This window comes from Callithrix jacchus, chromosome 2, assembly GCF_049354715.1.
Source record: "Callithrix jacchus isolate 240 chromosome 2, calJac240_pri, whole genome shotgun sequence".
NCBI classification, from domain to species: Eukaryota; Metazoa; Chordata; class Mammalia; order Primates; family Cebidae; genus Callithrix; species Callithrix jacchus.
The window spans coordinates 113,455,140-113,474,623 of NC_133503.1; the positions used below are offsets into that span (position 1 = coordinate 113,455,140).

General features: G+C 39.1%; 1 protein-coding gene across 1 annotated transcript in view; it reads left to right on the forward strand.

Moving 5' to 3' along the window:
• The first annotated feature begins 539 nt into the window (after positions 1 to 539).
• LIX1 (limb and CNS expressed 1) overlaps positions 540 to 19,484 on the forward strand; it is a 51,259-nt gene continuing 32,314 nt past the window's right edge. Inside the window, exons 1-2 of the mRNA XM_002744751.6 lie at positions 540 to 822; positions 19,009 to 19,172. Of these exons, the coding sequence (XP_002744797.1) occupies positions 741 to 822; positions 19,009 to 19,172 (246 nt within the window). The 5' untranslated portion in view covers positions 540 to 740. The remainder of the gene's footprint in view (positions 823 to 19,008; positions 19,173 to 19,484) is intronic.

Sequence of the window (19,484 nt, forward strand, 5' to 3'; positions counted from 1 at the left end):
CCAAGTAACTGGGACCACAAGCTTGCACCACCACACCCTGCTAATTTTTGTATTTTTTGTAGAGATGATGTTTCGCCACATTGCCCAGGCTGGTCTCGAATTCCTAAACTCAAGCAATCTGCCCGCCTCAACCTCCCAAAATGCTGGAATTACAGGCATGAAAAACCGTACCCAGTCCCATAATCTTTGTAGCACTCCTTTACCAAAGAAGAATTATACTAAAAATTTAGATTTATACAAATAATACTGTGAACATATAGCTGGCAGTTCTGAGCTGGAAGTTCCTTTGTCATTCAGGAAACTTTCTGGAGAAATCACCTTCCTGATTCCAGTTCCTGGGGGCAGCACAATTGAAGATGGAGGGCCAGAATAAATACCCTAGTCAGAAAGCTGCACCGCATTCAGACAAAATCCAGTTGGAGAAGAAAGCCATTTTCATAATTTAGCGAGCTTCCCCAACTAGCCTGTAGGTGGGTGTGTTTAACAGAAGGAAGCAATGGGAACCCGCCTGTCAGCCAGCCTTTCGAGCTAATTAGCTCAGCATACAACAAAGATAAGTGAGCCTGGGAAGAGGGCCCCCTGAGGGGTCTTTAGATTCTGGGAAATGTCTGATTGGCAGATGTTAAAAGGGATTCTTTGGTAATCCAGTGCATCAATGAGCTGCAGAAATTCAGCCCAGGACTGCAAGAATTCAGGCATGAGGACACTCTGTACAGGAGGCTCACACAGGCAGACCCAAGATGGACAGAACCTTGGAATCTCTGAGACACATCATTGCCCAAGTCTTGCCTCACAGAGATCCGGCTCTAGTCTTCAAAGACTGTAAGTACTGAAGGGGAAAACGTTTTTTTGACTTTTTAGAAAATAGTCCTAAACGTCTAGTCACATCCTATTTAAGGACGATTTCTCCTAAATCTCTGTAGTCGTATGCTGTGTTCTAAGTGATATTTTAACTTGTTCCTGACTTCAGTCAGAAGAATTTCATTTCACCTACAGGCATTAGGCGCTGGGTTATTTTGTCAGTGATACATCTTGCTAACTATTTAAAAGTCTCTTCTACAATCCAAGACCCGCTAAGACTGAATGAACTTTTTCTGATGCCTTTTAAGTAAAGCAAGGCTGAGTGGTACTGAGATTAAACCTAAAAATAACTGGAAAAATACTAAAATATATCAGTATTTGTTAACCTGCTTAATACTCCACTATACATACATATTAGTTCTATTAATTCAAGGATAGTGTTTGTCTGTTTTTGTTGCAAACCAGAATTAACAATAAATCAGCCCTGAGCTTTTAAATTTTGATGACCGATTATAATGCTTTAGTTAAAAGGCCAATAAAATGAGTTGCCTCCCAACCTCAGCAACACTCCCTGTGGGGACCCACCCCACCACCACCAATTTATACAGCATGGCAAAGTTATTCCAAAATCTTTTTAATGATTTAAAAATAATTCAATCAAGATTTCCAATTCTAGCAATACTATTAAGCCATTTGTCATATAACTTTGTTTCTGGAACCAATTTGATTTCCTGCTGCTGCAAAACAGACTGTCTTCATGTTGTATCTTATCTACAGTGGGTTTCACATTACAAAGGGCTTCTGAAATAGAACTTTGCTATGGAACTGCCCAAAAGGTAAAATGCATATGGAATTTTTTTTTAAACTTCAATAGGTTGCAGCTTTCCTCTTTGTGAATCTAGTTATGTTTGCCTCCATCAAAACATCAATGGTTTGAATTTTTGCTTTCTGATTGCTGAATAATGTTCCTTTCCAGATGTCCTCTTAGCTTAGATTTCTCATATGTATGCTGAAGAAAGAGGAATGTTAGGCCATTTAATTCTATAAATTTTTCCTCTTAGATGTTAAATTGTAACCAATCTGTCCTTTAAGGCATAAAGTGAAAGCCTTTTCTTTCTCTCTCTCTTTTTAAATGTTGTCTTTAAGCATTTGCCAATAGCTATGTTAGATCTAATAAAAGTCACTCTCTCCACTGCTCTAGCCTGGAGTCTATTCAGGTTTGTTATGTTTTTTAAGCTAAAAGGGAAGGAAAGAATGTCTCTCTTGTACAATAGAACTGAATTCACTAGTGAGGGATAAAAGGGCTCTTGGGCTGCCCACGCTTTGGATAAATTGTATAGAACCAGGGATCTTATGCTTAGGGTTTAAATAGTGGAAGCAGTTTTAAAAAAAAGTAGGGACGAAATTTGTCACTGGCTCATTGAAAACTTAGTAAGTTCAAATCTGAAATTGTATGGCTCACTTTCCAGCTGAACTAAATTACAGCGCTTGTTTACAGTTTAGAAGAGAAGATAGACTAGAGAAAGGATTACAAAAATGCATTAAGTTCTGTCATCCAGGACTTTGCAGGACTTATTTTACATGGGAGAACAAATAAGTATCCTCTTTTATATATTTCATTCATTAACATAGAACCTAAATTTGACCAGAGAGCATCGCCTGTTTACCCTAGAATGGACTGCTACTCTGCAGCTGCTTCCATGGCTTAGAAGATGTGAATATTAAACTGCCGATTCTCTTCCTTCTTTTCTAATCTGAAAAATGACTAACTGACAGTAAGCCAAATGGCACACTTCTGTACCAGGAGTTTTCCTAACATTAACACAGCCAACCACTTACCAATCTCATAGAATGAATAAGTGGGAATGGGCTTACTTTCTGGGACAGAACACCAAAAGTCTGTCTGGAGTCTATGCCATTGTCCTGGCAAGCTATAGGTGATGCACACGCCAGAATTTGGCATGTGGACCCATTTTCTTTGGCATAGCCATAAGTTGCTGCCACCACACTCCTACTGGCAGCCTGTAAAAAGCTGCCACCAGCCTTAAATGGCAGGTTCTGAGCAGTCCCCTCCCCTCCTAGTCACTCCTGGCTCCTCCTTCACTCTAACTGGCTCCAAGCTCTTTCTGCCAGAAGGAAAGAGCTGAGCACTTGAGCACATCACTGCCAATTCCTTAAGAAAAATTGCTACCTTACTTTCCTACAAGATGAAATATGATCCAATAATTTTTAAAACCCAGCCCAGCTGAACAAAAGAGCACACGCGCACACACACGCACACACACACACACACACACACACCCCACTTAAATTTTTTCTAAATTTCCCTTCCATGAATGCAAACAGTTTTTTTCTCTCTTCACTCTTTGGTCACACATAATGCAGGGAGTGTAAATGATCATGCAATTCATTTATTGCCCTCAGTTGGCTTTTGATTTGCTTAAAAACAAGCAATAGTAACTGAATTTTCTCTCAAGTTGGTTAGAAAAAGCACCCAGAGAGTTTTCTGGTCTGAAACAGATGCACATGGGAATAGTTACGTTCATTTAAAGAAATAAAATTCAAATGCTTTCTCAGACAAGGAAGCTCTTCAAATGGCATTTTGCAATACATTAAACCTGTCATTTTATTTTATACAAGGCATTCATCTGGGCATAGTTGTGAATTTTTAAATTTTCTCTCCTGGAAGGAAATAAATTCCATAACATTTTTTTTCTTTTCCCTATTTCACATTTTATATGAAAAATAATGGAAAGTTTTTAAATAGGGTGGACTCCCAGTTTGAAGTTTGTTCACCTAAGCTGACACTGGACTGTTCTCACCTGCATAAAGGTCTCTTTTAAAACAAGTAGCGCTGGAAGTCTCCGTACTACCAGGCAGAATCTCCGCATACAAAGTATAGCTTGTCTTCATATTGCCTTCCATTCTTGGCTTTGTGCAATATCTAATTTCTTTTCATGTGTCGCGCATCACAACCAAAGCTGAGTTATCCTAAAAGCAGCCACTGTCCACTCTTTTGAAGAAGTGTGTGAGCCTACTATTTGTTTGCCATCGTTTGACAATTCCTTGTGTGCCTTCTCAAAAGAAATTGCCATGTGACTTCAAGACAGCTGTGCTTTCAGATCCTAATCTGAGTGTTAACTCTTCATATTACAAGAATACAATACATTTATTGGCCATCTTTTGGCTTCTCCTTCAACCATTTAATAGTAAGGCTAAGATGTCAAGTCCTCATCATGTGATAGGCGCTGTACTAGAAACATTTATTCTTCACAGTAAACTAGTAATGTAGGTACTATGTTGTAGGAGGTAAGGGAACTGAGGCACACAGAGGTTAAAATGACTTGCCCAATCACCTGAGGTTGGGAGTTCAAGACCAGCCTGACCAACATGGAGAAACCCCATCTCTACTAAAAATACAAAATTAGTCAGGCATGGTGGTGCATGCCTGTAATCCCAGCTACTCAGAAGGCTGAGGCAGGAGAATTGCTTAAACCTGGGAGGTGGCAGTTGTGGTGAGGCAAGATTGTGCCATTGCACTCCAGCCTTAAACAAAAAAAAAACAAAGCAAAGCAAAACAAAAACAAAAAATGACTCATCTAAGGTCACATGGCTAGTATATGATAGGTCCAGGAATCAAATTCTGTCTTCCAACTCCTCATCTTGAAACACTACAAGACGTTGCCTCTCAGAAGTGCTAGTTATCATGTCATTACTTTTGTAATAGGTTGTACAGGTTGAGTATGCCTTTATCAGAAATGCTTGGGACCAGAAGTGTTGTAGATTTCAGATTATTTTTGAATTCTGGAATGTTTGCCTTATATATACCTTAGCATCCCAAATCTGAAAATCTGAACTCTAAAATGCTTCAATGAACACTTCCTTGGAGTCATGTCAGTAATTAAATGTTCTGGATTTTGTAACATTTTGGATTTCAGGTTTTTGGATTTGGGATGCTCGTCTTGTATCTGTTAGGGAAAGAGGGGAGAAAAAGGAACTCCTCTGGGGGCATAGAGGGAGCCCATTAAATAATCACATTTGAATATAAGTGTGAGAAGGAAGTAGAGAGAAGAAGATAATTTTTGATGAGATAGAACAGCTTTTTCAAAGACAAATTGGGCAACACAAGAACCATGTGCTGGGGGAGGCAGAGACAGACTGAGGAAGCAGGTTGGGTCATGCTGACGTGCAGGCAATAGGGAGCCATTGGAGTTAACAGTGATCCTAAATCTGGAAGTTTATGGCCTTATGTTGCATTGGGGAAAAGTTTATGTTGACATCGGTTGGAGGTACACTTCCTGATACCTAAGTTAGAAGAACTGCAGCTTTTTCTTAGCAAGAAACCATTTGCCAACTCAGGCAAGATGTAAGATTTGCGAATGTCAGAGAAACCACTTTCACTGACTGAAGGCCAAAATCAAGACAAACTTTCTCAAAAAGATTGTTTAAAAGCTATCTTAATTGTCACTGTAGCCATGAGAATGAGTTGGTTTCTAGCACTGACTTATAAAGTGACATGTAAGATGTCACTGATATTTTTCTCAAATTTTATAATGAAACAGTAAGATGGATCCTTTACTAAGCATTGAAAATTGGAAGCAAATTTCTCACATATTTGAGGTGCATTAACTCTTCCATTTGGGAGAACATTTTTTCTGCATGAAAGGTTTTATTTATATCAGATAGGTGAGTACTTTACTTCAAAGAGTATATTTTTTACCCTTTGGAAAAACTGGAGCAGGCTACGGGGCTATTAAAAGCATCTTAGTAATCATGAATCTAATTATATGCAGCACGCGAAAGCAAGAATCCTCAGGAGCCAAGTACTTTACCCCATGCTTTTTAGTATAGTTATATGAAATCAATAAATTTGATGATAAATTTAGTTTCCACATTTCCCTGAAAGGAATGGAGTAGGATGTAAAGGCTGAAGATTCTTCTGCAATAAAATCCCTATACATATTGCATTGCATTCCACCACCCCTGAAAAAAAATAGTTTAAAAACACAAAAACCCAGCCAAACAAAAATAAACCCTATCATGCTTGCTAGCTTATTTAAAAATAATGAGTGCCTCTTAATTACAGTAATTTGAATTCTGCTAATTTGGCATCTAAACTATGGGTATCTGTTTGACTAAAGCCTATTCAAATGCTAATTGTACTTTATTTATTATAGGACCCAACTATTTTTATTTGAATCTATACTAAGGGAAAAATGTACATTTTAGTTCAGCTATCAATGGCATAAGAGCTGGTTCTTTTTCTTTTGTCAGTAAATATACATTTGACAGAGTTTAAAGTCAAATGTATAAAAGTCTCAACCCCAGAAGACAGGTTTTCAAAATGGAAAAAGTAGGTAGCTTCTTGATCACTTAGTGGCCATATCTGTCCTAGTACATTTATTTCTCATAAATGAGCAAGATTTAACAGATCAAAATAAAGTATGATAGACACCTCTTCTGCGAGATCAAACCTGGGACCTCTTCACTGACTGCTCTCCCTTCTCACCAGAGGTTTCTGGTGGTGGTGCTTGTTGTTTTTAACAGTTAAGATTTGTTAGTCTGAACTCAATTTTAACAACTTCTGAAAGTCATGTGTTAAGTTACAGCCCATAATAGGATACAGATGCATAAGGGTGAGTTTCTAACTTACGATCTTCTGTTTAAATGACACGGTTTTACTGATTATGTGCTACAGATTGATTTAAGAAATGTAAGGCAACTTTAGAAGCCTTTCATAAAAGAATCTTCTTTTTGTAATACATTTCATATTGACATTTTAACTCCAAAGGCTCTCACTTCTTTTCCTCCATGTTCAAATGCCCATATAAGCTTAGTCTGTCAAGTTAGTTAAAACATTCCTATTTTAAAAGAAAAAGAAAAAAAAAGAATCCTATTGAAAGATGTATATTGACAAAATAGACAACTGTTACTCTCCCTATGGTTCTTTATAGTTATTTTCCTCTGGTGCCCATGAAATGTTTGAATTATGGCTTTGCTTTTTTTTCCTCCTGTAATGACAATCAGTTGATCCCTATTTTGATCTCATCCCATTAAGCAGCTGTGAGAAACCATCATTTAGTCACCACTCCTTTGGCACTTATGGGCTGTACTAGTTAGTTTACATTTCTCTCATGTGGCTTTGTACCAAGTATTATGGCTTCTTCACTGGGGTATATTTGTCCACACCTAAGTTGTAAGTTCCAGGAGGTCAGAGCTGTACCTTGTACTTTTTTATAATTCTGAGGTACCTCCCACAGGGACACACACCTAGCAGGCGCACAATCAGACATTTTTGGATTGCCAATTGGTTGATTTTTCTTCCTCACACAAAGAGGGGAAGATTCTCCCCATCATCAAGTCTTCTCCTTTATGATGAAATAAACTGTGCCGAGACCCTTTTAAGCCATTTATCCTCCGACTCCATTATCACAGGCTAATTACATGCAGGGTTAAGTTGATAGCCAGATGATACAGAAGAGAGCATGAAGGCAGACGGGGCTCTAAAGACAAACACAGCCACTTGGCTGGAGCTCTGCCTTGGATTGGCGCTATCACACACTCTCAGAATCATTCCATCTGCCATGTTGGCACAGTGGCTTAAATCGCCCATCCTTACATTCATCCACTAGATCTACACTCCAATGTGAGTCACCAAAGCCATGCATGCACCATCCTTTTCAGAGCCAAACATTGTGCTTTGTACATAGACGCTGGTTAGATAGCTGTGGCAGGATCTTGAGCATTATTATAATGACTGTTTCGAGGGAAGGAAGATGCATGAAACAAAGCCATATTTGCACATATTTGACCATTTTGACTAAGAAGACTTGATCAGCAAAGCAGCCAGAGTGACTGATCCTTTATTAGTTGTCTAAAATCATTGGTCCTCTAAAGTCTCTTTCTCTCTCTCTCTTTTTTTTTTTTTTTTTTTTTTTGAGACAAAAAGTCTCACTCCCTCTGTCACCCAGACTGGAGTGCAGTGGCATGATCTTGGCTCACTGCAACCTCTGCCTTCTGGGTTCAAGCGATTCTTGTGCCTCAGCCTCCCAAGTAGCTGGGATCACAGGCACCTGCCACCACACTCAGCTAATTTTTGTATTTTTAGTAGAGACAGGGTTTCACCATGTTGGCCAGGATAGTCTCAAACTCCTGACCTCAGGTGAGCTATCCACCTCAACCTCACGAAATGCTGGGATTACAGGCGTGAACCACCTCCTGCTGGCCTGAAGTCTCTTTTAAATACAATGCAATGTCATTGCCCAGCAGAATGTGGGAAAGATATGTAGTTTCTGATTGGATAAATAGGGTACATCAGGCTTCTATTTTATGCAGCTTTTGAGATTGGATGACATCATCTGACTCAATGTGTACATATAAACCACATTTATGTGAAATCAGGCATGCTGCTTAAGTTATTAAGGTATACTTAATAACTTTTTACTTTAGTTTGTCTTTGTGATTCTCTCTTGCACTTTCATTAGTTTTTCCCCTTCCTGCTTAAAAAATTACCCTGTGCTTGCAAATATACATAAGATAAGTGTTATTTAAATTTTCCCCTAAAAGGTTTTACAGTTCAGCAGTTTTAAATTCTAAAGGGGAAAATTAAAACAAAAAGAATGATATCCCTTTTGCATGTTTTGCAGAGTCTCCAAAGAGGTTAGCTTTGTAAAATACCTGAAGGATCATAATTTCCTCAGAAAAATGTTTGGGGTAGAGGGTGGGAATGAAATAAGAAAAAAAAAGCAAACAAAAGAAGAAACACTACCAGCTTTCCAGCTGCTGAAGGAGTTAAGCTCTTGGCTTGGGAGCATTACCAAAAGAAAGTCCCTCTGCTGGGAACAAAGCAAGACTCCAGGCTGTCTCAGTCCTGCTGTGTGCTGCAGCTACCTTTGAAAGAGTGTCTACACAGAAGAAAAAGGGGCCCAAGATTCCTACATGTTGTACCCGGTGTGTCCACAAGATTCCCTTAGCTGGCCAAAACTTGGCAAAGGCTGAGTATGGTTATAAACAACTAGACAGCAATTCTGTTTGTGAGTGTCCTGGAGTTCAGTTAAGTCTAGCACAAGACCCAAAGGCATCCCATTTTTCAACTCATTTTGATGAATGGTAAATCAGCATCATACCTTGAATTTGCTCCTCAAATTATTTGGGATTCCTTTTCCTGTTGCTCCTCAACAAAACTAGGAAATCACATTGGTAAAAAAACAAGTTGTACATGATTGAATTGCTAAAATACAAATTCACTTTATTTTAAAATATCGCCTGCTAGGGATAATTTAAATAAAGGTTGTATTAAAATATTACTTACATAAATCCATCTATTTAGAGGCAGAGAATCAATTTAGAAATATGGCAGCAGGGCATGTGGCTCTCACCTATAACCCCAGCACTTTGGGAGGCCGAGGCAGGTGGATCACCTGAGGACAGGGGTTCAAGACCAGCCTGGCCAACATGGTGAAACCCCATCTCTACAAAAAATACAAAAATTAGCTGGGCGTGGTGGCAGGCACCTGTAATCCTAGCTATTCAGGAAGCTGAGGCAGAAGAATTGCTTCAACCCAGGAGGCGGAGGCTACAGTGAACTGAGAAAGCGCCATTATACACCAGCCTGGGCAACAAAAGCGAAAATGCATTCCCCCCAAAAAAAAACAAGAAAAAAAAGATAAGAAATAGGGTAATCATCTTGAAAGACTCTTAATGATTTATCCTTAAATGACAGCCTTTCCAATTTGTCTTTAATCTTTTCTAAAAAGGGAAATTCTACCCGGCTAGAATTTTTCCTCATGTAAGTCTTAAAAATTTTTGTTCTTTTTTTCTATCAAATTTATAATGGATTTTTAAGATCCTTTTTTGTAGACAAATGACTGTCTTCTATGCAGGACTTTTGTCATATTGGGTAATTGGACTGAGCAATAAACTATATTGTTTCTACTTTGCTGAAGCATACACTGTTATGAAAATTAATTTAAAATAAAATTAGCTCCTCATGGTAGTTTTTGCTAGGAGCAGGTCTATTGCCTTTATCATCCATTGGAAAGTGAAAAATTGGAACCCAAAATCCCACATTTTCAAATTTTGAGACATATAGCATTTTATCCATTTATTTTCCGGCTATGAGGGAGTTCCGATTTTACCAGTGAATGTTATCAAAAAATCTTTCTTTTTTCTATCCCTGAACTCTACATGTATCTTGGAAATAAATAGTACAATGTGTTCAATTAGAGGATCTTCAGGTTGCAGACAATTTTTAGACTATTTAATGACTTAATTTTCAATCCAGAAAGAGTTAGTTTCAAAGATGCAATATGAAAACATATTCATGCCTTTTCTTTTCTTCCTTTACCTTTTCCAGTGACAAATAATAGCTAACACTCTAGTACTTACTCTGTGTGAAGTTCTTTTCTGAGCATTTTCCATTTTAAGCCTTACAGCAACCCTGTGATGTAGACACTACGTTCCACAGATGAGGAACTGAGGCATGGAGTGGTTGGACATCTTGAAGTGATAGAAACAAGATTCAAACCCAGGCGGTCTGGCTTCAAAGAACAGGCTTTTAACTACTAAGGAAACCCCTGCCTGTTGAAGAAAAGTGGAGAAACAAGATTCAGTGCATATTTTATTGTGTAATGAACTAATGCCTGTATTTAAGGACTTTTCTAAAACATAATCCTGTAATCCATGGAGCATTTAAACTCTCTACATCTCAAACTTTCTCTATGAAAACATATATCATCTATTCTAATTGGCATCCGCATTGTGTCCCATCTGTAAAAATAAAAATACAATTATTTATATATATGCATGATAAGCCCTGAATGTTGAGTATAAAGCCCTCTGGGTGTCCAGTTACTGATGTCCTTCTCTGAAGAGGCTTCAAATCCTCCCAGGCTACAGAAGGAACATTCTTTTGTTTACTCATCTCCTGCCCACTTCTAGTGGATTTTTCTGCCCAGCCCCTCTCAGAGAAATGCTCTACCTTGGGCTTACCCAGCTGCACAAAAGCAACCACACATTCTCTCTGGGGATCCATGCCCTTCGTCCTGGCTCTACCTCTTCACTGATGGAGCCAGCACAGTACCTTCAGCAAGGGCAAAGGACAAGGGACTCCATTCCTATCTTTCTCTCCTGGGAGAGAGAAGGGAAAAGCTTGGAAAAAGCTGGAGCACCAGGGCAATGGGGTTCGTATCCCATTATTAAAAGAAGCTAAGTCCAGCTTGGAAAAAGCTGGAGCACCAGGGCGATGGGGTTCATATCCCATTATTAAAGGAAGCTAAGTCCTCTCCCCCGTCTCTTGTCAAATCATATCCCTTCCTACTGGCATGCTTTCATATTGCTCCCTTAATACGGTTCTTCAGTGGGAGTATCATTATTTCTCTTACCCCTTTTGTCAAATGGCATCCTCAATCCTTCAAGAGTGCAGTTTCTCCCCCTTCCCCGACCTCTCCCTAAACGTCAATCCTCTGAGAAGGGCTCAGCTTAGGCCTTTAGCTACACAAATTTTTCCTGACCTTTTCAGCCCACATTCATCTACTCTTCCCTTTGCTTTTATTTAATTATTCTGTCATAAATTTTACATTTTACATGTGACTATAATATTATCTCTGTTCCACAATCTAGCACTCCCATATTTTGTTCACTAATTATATGATGAATATATTATTTCTCCAGTCAGACTGTAAATCTCTGTGGGCAGAAACCTGTCTTGGATCTTTCTATTACTTCATAGCATCAAGGTCAGGGTCAGCATACAGACATGCCAATGCCACATTGCATGTTAAGTATGGTGTTCTGTTCCACTGATCCCATGTGGTATTTTTCAATTCTTTTCAACAGAGTGCTTCAGGCAGTCAACATAAATCAATTAGTGTTGGCATCCAAGACAAACAGACTTATTATCGCTGTTCAGGACTTTCCTAAACACTAGTTCTTGTGAAGGTACAGCCCAAGTGAGTAGGCAGCTAGCAACCACATTTCTATACCCGACCAGGCTTCATCTCTCTGTATCCACTTCGCCATCTCCAGCTGAGACACGGTGGCCACCAACACACCCATGTTGTGTGAACACCATGGTGATTCATCCATGGAACCTCCTATTCCAGAATAAGTCCTGACCGCACTCACAGTGACTCCACTTGTTTTCTACATGTTCATTCAATTGCACTAATACTGTATAGACTATGCCAAGGTTTCTTAGATTCCAAATTAATTCAATGACTGCTTTTAGATGAGTATCCAGCCTATGCTGGGTATCAGGGAGGCTACAGAGAACAATGAGCCAGAGTTGCTGCCCTCTAGAATCCCAGTCTGCTGTGAGTTAAATAACAGAAAATTGTACTCTATAAGACGAATTGTTTCCACAAGGCGTTTCATTCCTCTGGCCAGAAGGAAGTACAGCCAAGTCTGACTTGATACATTTAGCCAGGAGCACCACATCCATTTTATTAGCATTGTTTATAGGAGATTAAGTGCTAAGACACAGGGCCACTCATGGAATAAGAGTTCAGGAAAGGAGATGCATGTGGGTGGGAGCCAGTGAGCAAGGCACCATGGAGGAGGTGTTGTTTCTCCTGAAGTGTGAGAGTAAACTGGATAGAAGGAAGGGAGGGGAGGGATACAACATTTAAAATAGGAAGGAGAACTTGTACCAAAGTTCAGATAACAAATAGGCAGCATGTGTTCAGGGAGGTATAATGAGACTGTCCAGGCTGAAGCCAATCGGGAATTTCTGCTGAAGACGGTCAAGGGTAGATAACCAAGGTGTTCCATGTTGCTGGATGTCTTTATCAGTTAACTTCGAAGGCCTCAATGCTGACCTTTGTAATAAAAAAATAAAAGGAAGCTTCAGGAAGGGAAAAATGAAAACCTCGCTTGTGAGAGACTTGCTTGGGGATCTAATACTATTCTGAAAACTCCATTGTGTTCAAATTTCAAAATGCATTGAAGAAGAAAGTAGCCACACTAATGTCTATAAACTACATAGCACATTTTCTTGTTATTGATACACAAAATATTTAAAACTCCTATAGGGGCCTATCACAGTGTTAGAGAAAGCAATTAGGTGCCATAGAATGAATTAAGAAGCTTATCTGCGAAGTCACTTCAGAGGTATATTGCTTGCTTCACTCTCAGCAGTTCTAAGCTGATAGAACTCACAAAAAAAGGAACTACATTTCATGGCATTATTAATATTCCCCCTAACACTTCTCTCTACTTCTACCTCTTACACCCTTTGCCTCAGCCATTTGATATTCTGCATCTTTTTTTTTCTTTGAGACGGAGTCTTGCTCTGCTGCCCAGCGTGGAGTGCAGTGGCATGATCTTGGCTTATGGCAACTTCCACCTCCCAGGTTCAATCAATTCTCCTGCCTCAGCCTCCTGAGTAGTTGGAACTACAGACATGTACAACCACGCCCAGCTAATTTTTGTATTTTTAGTAAAAACAGGGTTTCATCATGTTGGTCAGGCTGGACTCGAACTCCTGACCTTGTGATCCGCCCACCTCAGCCTCCCAAAGTGCTAGGATTACAGGAAGGAGTCACAGCACCCGGCCAACATTCGGCTTCTTTTTTGTAACTTTATCAGCTAAACATCAGTTACCTTGACAAAAGCAAACCCAAAAGATGATTTGTGAAAGTTAAAGGCAGAACCAGAAGTGCTGCTCAGCTCATCTTTAATTCAGCATCAGCCTCTCTGCTTTCTCCAGGGCTCCAGCTTAGGAGTCACAGCTTCTGCGTCCAGTGTCCAGATTCATGGTATGACTGATTTATCTTGTCCTGGCTTCTGGATAAAGCCCCTTCCCTTTAGTGTCCATTGGGAAAGAGTAGAAACTTTTCAAAAAGAACTTGACTAAACTTTCAGAGAAATAAAGCAAAGCCAGAGGCCATGAATTTTCCACATAGCTTCCTGACCCTGAGGTGGAAGGCACCATCTGGCAGCGACCTGGTCCTGACCGAAGGCTCATGTCCCTCTACTGGCGAAACTCCAAGCCTCTCCGCAATCTCTGTCATTACCTCTTATTTCTCTTGAGGTCCTTATTTCTCTTGAGGTCCTTCCTTTGTTCTTTGAAAGAAAGGATGGAATGGGAGGCTCAGTCACAGCCCCTTCTGAGCCAGTCTGTGGGTAAAATGCTTAAACCAGAGCAGTTGGTTGAAGACTGATGATAAGGATGTCTGTTTACGTGCACATAGACTACAGTTTCAAGCTGGAAACATGTCATATGACTTGTTTGAAAAAGGACAAATAAGGCCTTTTCCTTCATTTGACTTTGTCAAGAACAACTGTCAGAAAAATGGCCCATGGAAAAAGGTAAATGAAGTAATTCATGGGAAAGGTGCCCATGCCTACATTACCCACAGCCTCACAACTGCAGCCCATCTTCTATACTTTTGATAACATTCAAATACTTCACTGACATTTATTAAATTCCTACTATGTTCCAGGCATTTTGGGGAAAACGATATAATTCTTTCTCCAATGAGCATTGTCTATATTAGAGATAGACGGCATGAAAATAAGTTTTATTACATTATGGAGTATCTCAGGATAAACCAAGAACATGGACTATAGAGGCAAAACTAGGTTAAAAATCATAGGTCCAAGACTTGGTAGCTGTGTGATTAAACCTTCAACTTCCTTTTCTTTTCCTTTGTAGGTTGTACATGATAATACCTATTTCAAGGGGGTGCTGTAAGGATGAAATGGGAAAATGCATATAATAGGTACATAAGGAAGAGGATAGGAATGGTCGCTTCTTCCTACAGCAAGGCTTCTCAAGTTTTAACATGCATCAGGTTTTTTGAAAATCTTGTTAAGAAGTAGATTAGAGTTCAGAAGGCCTAGGGTAGAGCCTGAGATCCTGTATTTTTAGCAAGTTCCCAAGTGCTATTCACGATGTTTCTTGGGGGTAGAGGGTGCACTTTCATTAGCAAGGGCTTAGTCTTGAAAAATGAGTAGGCGCTATTCAAGAAGACAACAGACAGTAGAAAGAAGGGCATTCCAGGAGAATGAATGGAAGTACTGGCTTTTGAGTAACATGAGAAGCATAGGGTGTGAGGAAACTAAAGGGTGAACTGGGGAGAGGAGTTTAGGACAAGAGAGAATAGTGAGACATAGGGTCTTCTATGCCTTGCCAAGGCATTATTTATTCCACAGTTAATAATGGACCCACAGAAGGATTTGAAGATGAGATTCAGTGATATTACCCTGAAAACAGTGGAAGTATAGGTTGGATGGGAGGCTGGTTGGAGTCAGGAGGGTATGCGGTATGCTTAATGAGAATGAGATACAGAAAGCACAAACCAATTCAGTAATGGCAGTATAGACTGAAAGAAAGTGATGCTGATGGGAGACTAACAAAACTGGGGCTTTTATTAGATATTGAAAGAGGAAATGAAGTTTAAAGTTTACACCAAGTTTTTGATTTAGGTAACTAGGTAGATAACATCGCTTTTTTTTTGTAACTCAGGAGAAAGGTAATTCAGGAGGAAGAAAAGAGTTTATGAAAAAGAAATGAGTTGAGTTTGAAAATATGTTGAGATTTTGCAACCTCCAAATAGCAGTGTCTTATAATAAAATTGGAGATGCAGGATAATAGTTTGGGAGCTGTCTGTGTGTATTATGGTAGATAGAGTCATGGAGATAGGTTCTGTCATCAAGAACATCAAGCTGGAAGAGAAGCAAAAGGAGACAAGATTTCCAAGCAGCCAACATGAGGAGTGAGCAGAGGAAGAGAAATCCTTAACCAAGGAGAAATGATCAGGAAGAGACGCAGACTGAGGAGGAAAAGCTCAGGAAGATGAGGTTTCTAGAAGAAAGTGATCAGCTTTGTTAAATACAGCTAAGAAGTCAAGTAAATAAGGACTAAAAACCAGGAATTAGTACTATTTGTAGGAGTTTCAGTGGAATAATATATGTTAATTGTGGTGGGTTAAAAATAAATGAAACATAAGGAAGCAGCGATGGTCAATGTGGAATATTCTTTCTAGCAGTTTGGCTATATTGGAAGCATTTTAATAACTAGAAGCCAGAAATAATTCCAAGGTTGAGTGTTTCATTTAATTGATTAATTCATTCATTTGTTCATCTATTTGTTGTTTTGAGCACACTTTTGGCTGCCGGGAAAGAATGAATAAGGAGGAAACTTTTGAAAATAGGCCATAAGAGTGACTAAGAGAACAATTTCCAGGAAAAACAGCACAAATTCATTTGAGACTGTAGGAAATAAGGTGGAGCTGGGCATTTGTGTGGATGAGTCCCTAGACATAAAGATGGATATTGCACACTTGGTAGCTCAAGTTTATTCCGTAACCTGGAAGGCAAGATCATTGGCTGGGCACTGAAGGTGCAGCTGCACCTAGAGGTTAACTATGTATTGATTGACACCTATTCTCAAACTGAGGTGACTTTCTTCAACAGCTCTTGACCCTCTGATCATTTTTTCTTTGAAATTGTCCACAAACCTTGTTGATGCTATTCCCCAAAAATAAAGGAGCATGTGTTTCATAAATAAAGCATTTTCTGATATATCAATCTTTGGTATATCTTTGGAATTCCAAACGGCAAGCTGGCCATCTTCCCTCTGCACTTCATTTGTCTGGTTTTCAAGTCGACAAGGATAGAGATAGAAAAATGGATGGTGTGTCTGTTATATGTGCCGCACTCTTTAGGGGTGATGACATCTGTGAGATCATCAGAGAAATCTTCCAAAATTACAGAATGAAAAATTTGAAAACTTCAACTTTTATTCACCCAGAAATCTGACTTAGTGCATACCTTCAAACTCTTTAATCCCAAGAGCTTTATATGCCAAAATTCTTATGTTCGTTTTCCGTAGATTATCATGCATTTTACCTAGATCATCAAGGGTCCTCAACTTCCTATTCCAGTTCTCAGCTAAACACCCTTCAACAACGAACTGACAAAGTAGGAGGCTAATAGTCCATGTTGACAAGAAGAGCAGCAGGCTGCTGTCATTAGTTTCAGTCTTCAGTCTTCAGGACAGCCCTGCTGAATTCTGGAGGTCAAATGCAAGTAGAGCCTCAGGTCAGCTAGCTCATAGATATTTGTTTCCTCAGGGGTGGGAAGAAAAGCAGGAGAGTGAGGGACAGAAAACTAGTTTAGAAAATAAGAGTTCTAATTCTATTTTGAGTTACATCAACTGGTAGAAAATGTTATTTCAAATATTTGCAAATACATTAAAAAGCTCTGTAATGACCAGTTCTCAACTTGACCATTCAATATGTATTTTATTGATTAATTCAAGTATCCCCTACTACTCTAACATTTTCTCAATTTCTTTCCCAAATCACTTCTTAAAATACTACACAATGCAGTTTCTAAATACACCCAGGCAACCAGTTCCTCAGGAGTTGCCAGAATTTGCCTGAATGATACACCATGAAGCAGAAACCCAGTGCTCTGGTAAACAGCTTAGAAAGTGGCTATACAATGATTTTGCTTCCAGGTCAAAGTCTGTGACACTCCAGACTCTCTGAAAAATGTCAATGTCCAGAAATTGAAAACAGATCCAAGAATATATTAAGGATAATGGCAAAAGGCATAGATGCCATGTTACACAAAGCATGTTTGAAAGAACAAAAACTATTTAATCTAGAACTTGAGAAAACAAGTTGTTTAGTGCACTTTTCATATGCAAGTGAGAGATGCCATTTAAAATGGCTTAAGGAAAAAGTAGATGGGTTGGTTTAGATAACTTAAAGCCCAATCAAGGATCCTGGATTATGGGCATATCTGGAACCAGGAGCTCAAACTATGTCATCAGAACTTAGCCTATCTCCATCTCTGTACTCAACCCTTCTCTGGGCTGACTTGCTTCTCAGTCAAATTTTCTTCTTGCTCGAGCTTTGCCATGCTTACCTCCTACTGCTCCAGAAATCCTACTGAAAAAAGGAAACTTCCAACATTTTCAACATACTCATTGTCTCTAAATGGTTTGGCCATGGCCAGATTTCCACCTTCACCGCTAGAGACTACAATTCTTCAAGGAAAACCTCAGTGCTATTTCCACAAGAAATATTTCCACAAGAACTAGCACCGAGGTTTTCCTTGCACCCTTAGAGACTACAATTCTTTGAGGAAAACTTGGGTGCTATTTCCACAAGAAGGGAAGTGAATGCCAGGCAAGCAAACCTCCAGATGTCCTATACTGCTTTCAAACAGTGGTGGGCTCTTCTGTGGATAATGAAAGAAACTTTGAGGCCTCAGAAATGAGAAGTAGACCCTCTGCATGAACCTTTCAGGAAAACAGATTTCAGTTCACTTCAAAAAGGACCTTTTCGCAGAACCATCCGCGGTTGAGACAGGCTACCTCAGGATGTGGCAAGTACTAGGTCCTTCCACATGTCCAGGTACAGGCCAGATGGGCAGTTGTCAGCAATGCAGGCAAGGAATTCCTGCATTAGGCAGAGCTTTGCCTACATGACCTATAAGGTCACTTTTGACTCTACAATTCTATTATCCTTGTTAATTTTTGCAATTTAATTGGCAGTACAGGATAAACAAACCAACTAATTCGATCTGGAACTTCTGCAGGCTATCACAGGTCATTTAATCTAAAACATATGGCTCTAGCCATTACTATGTTTTCTGAAATACTTGAACAGACCTTGTTCTTAACAAGGTCTTCATGTTATTAGTTTCACTCATGGATTTTTCCAGCCTCCTGCTTATTCCACAATTGCCTTTCATTCTCATTCAGATTGTGGTGAAAGGAGAATAAAAGAGTTTCTGACTTTCTTTCTTAAATCTTTGCAGGCTTAAGAATCTATGAGAAATGAGACAGAGGACCATAATCACAGCTCTGGATAAAGTTTATTAAGACAAATGTTCAAAGCAGAATGAGATTTAAAAATTTTTATATTAAAAATTAATTTATAGAGTAAATTTGAAATACTGTTATATTGTTTTAATTAGGGTACCAAAACCACTTCTTGAGTCTTACTCATTAAGAAATAAACACATTTGCATTTGTAAATCATAGGTTTAATTTATATATTTTAACATTCTTTAAATATATTTAAATAAAGCACATTCTTTCACAGCGGAAAGCACTCCTGCTACCCACATACCTCTGCTTAAACTGGAACTGTCATGCTACAGAATCCAGCTTGCAAATAAATAAAATTTTAGGTTTGCACCAGAGTATATCCATCCTTAATAACTGACTGTGTTTCTTGTCTTTTCTAGTGAATGTTGTATCAATGTTACAGGAATTTTGGGAAAGCAAGCAGCAGCAGAGAGCCGCATTCCCAAGTGAAGGCATGGTGGTCTATGAGTCACTGCCAGCTCCTGGCCCTCCCTTTGTGAGTTACGTGACCCTCCCAGGGGGAAGCTGTTTTGGCAACTTTCAGGTAAGAAGTAGCCATTAATTTGTCAATGAACTTTGCCAAGTTCATTGGGTTAAAATAGAGTAAATCTTTTTGTAAAATGGTAGCATTATAAGTTTTCTTGGATGTAGTAAACAAAGTTGTACCATAATCTATGAATGAAGACAAACTAAAAGGAACTTCTAAATTTGCCAATCTCCTTTATAAATATCCTTTTAATTGAGTAAAGTATTCCTCAGTTTTCATTAACTAGCAAAGAAGTTTTGTTTCTTGCTTATGGATACTATCAAACTCATAAGCAATCAAGTTTCTCTCTTAGTTTGTCAACTAAAAAGC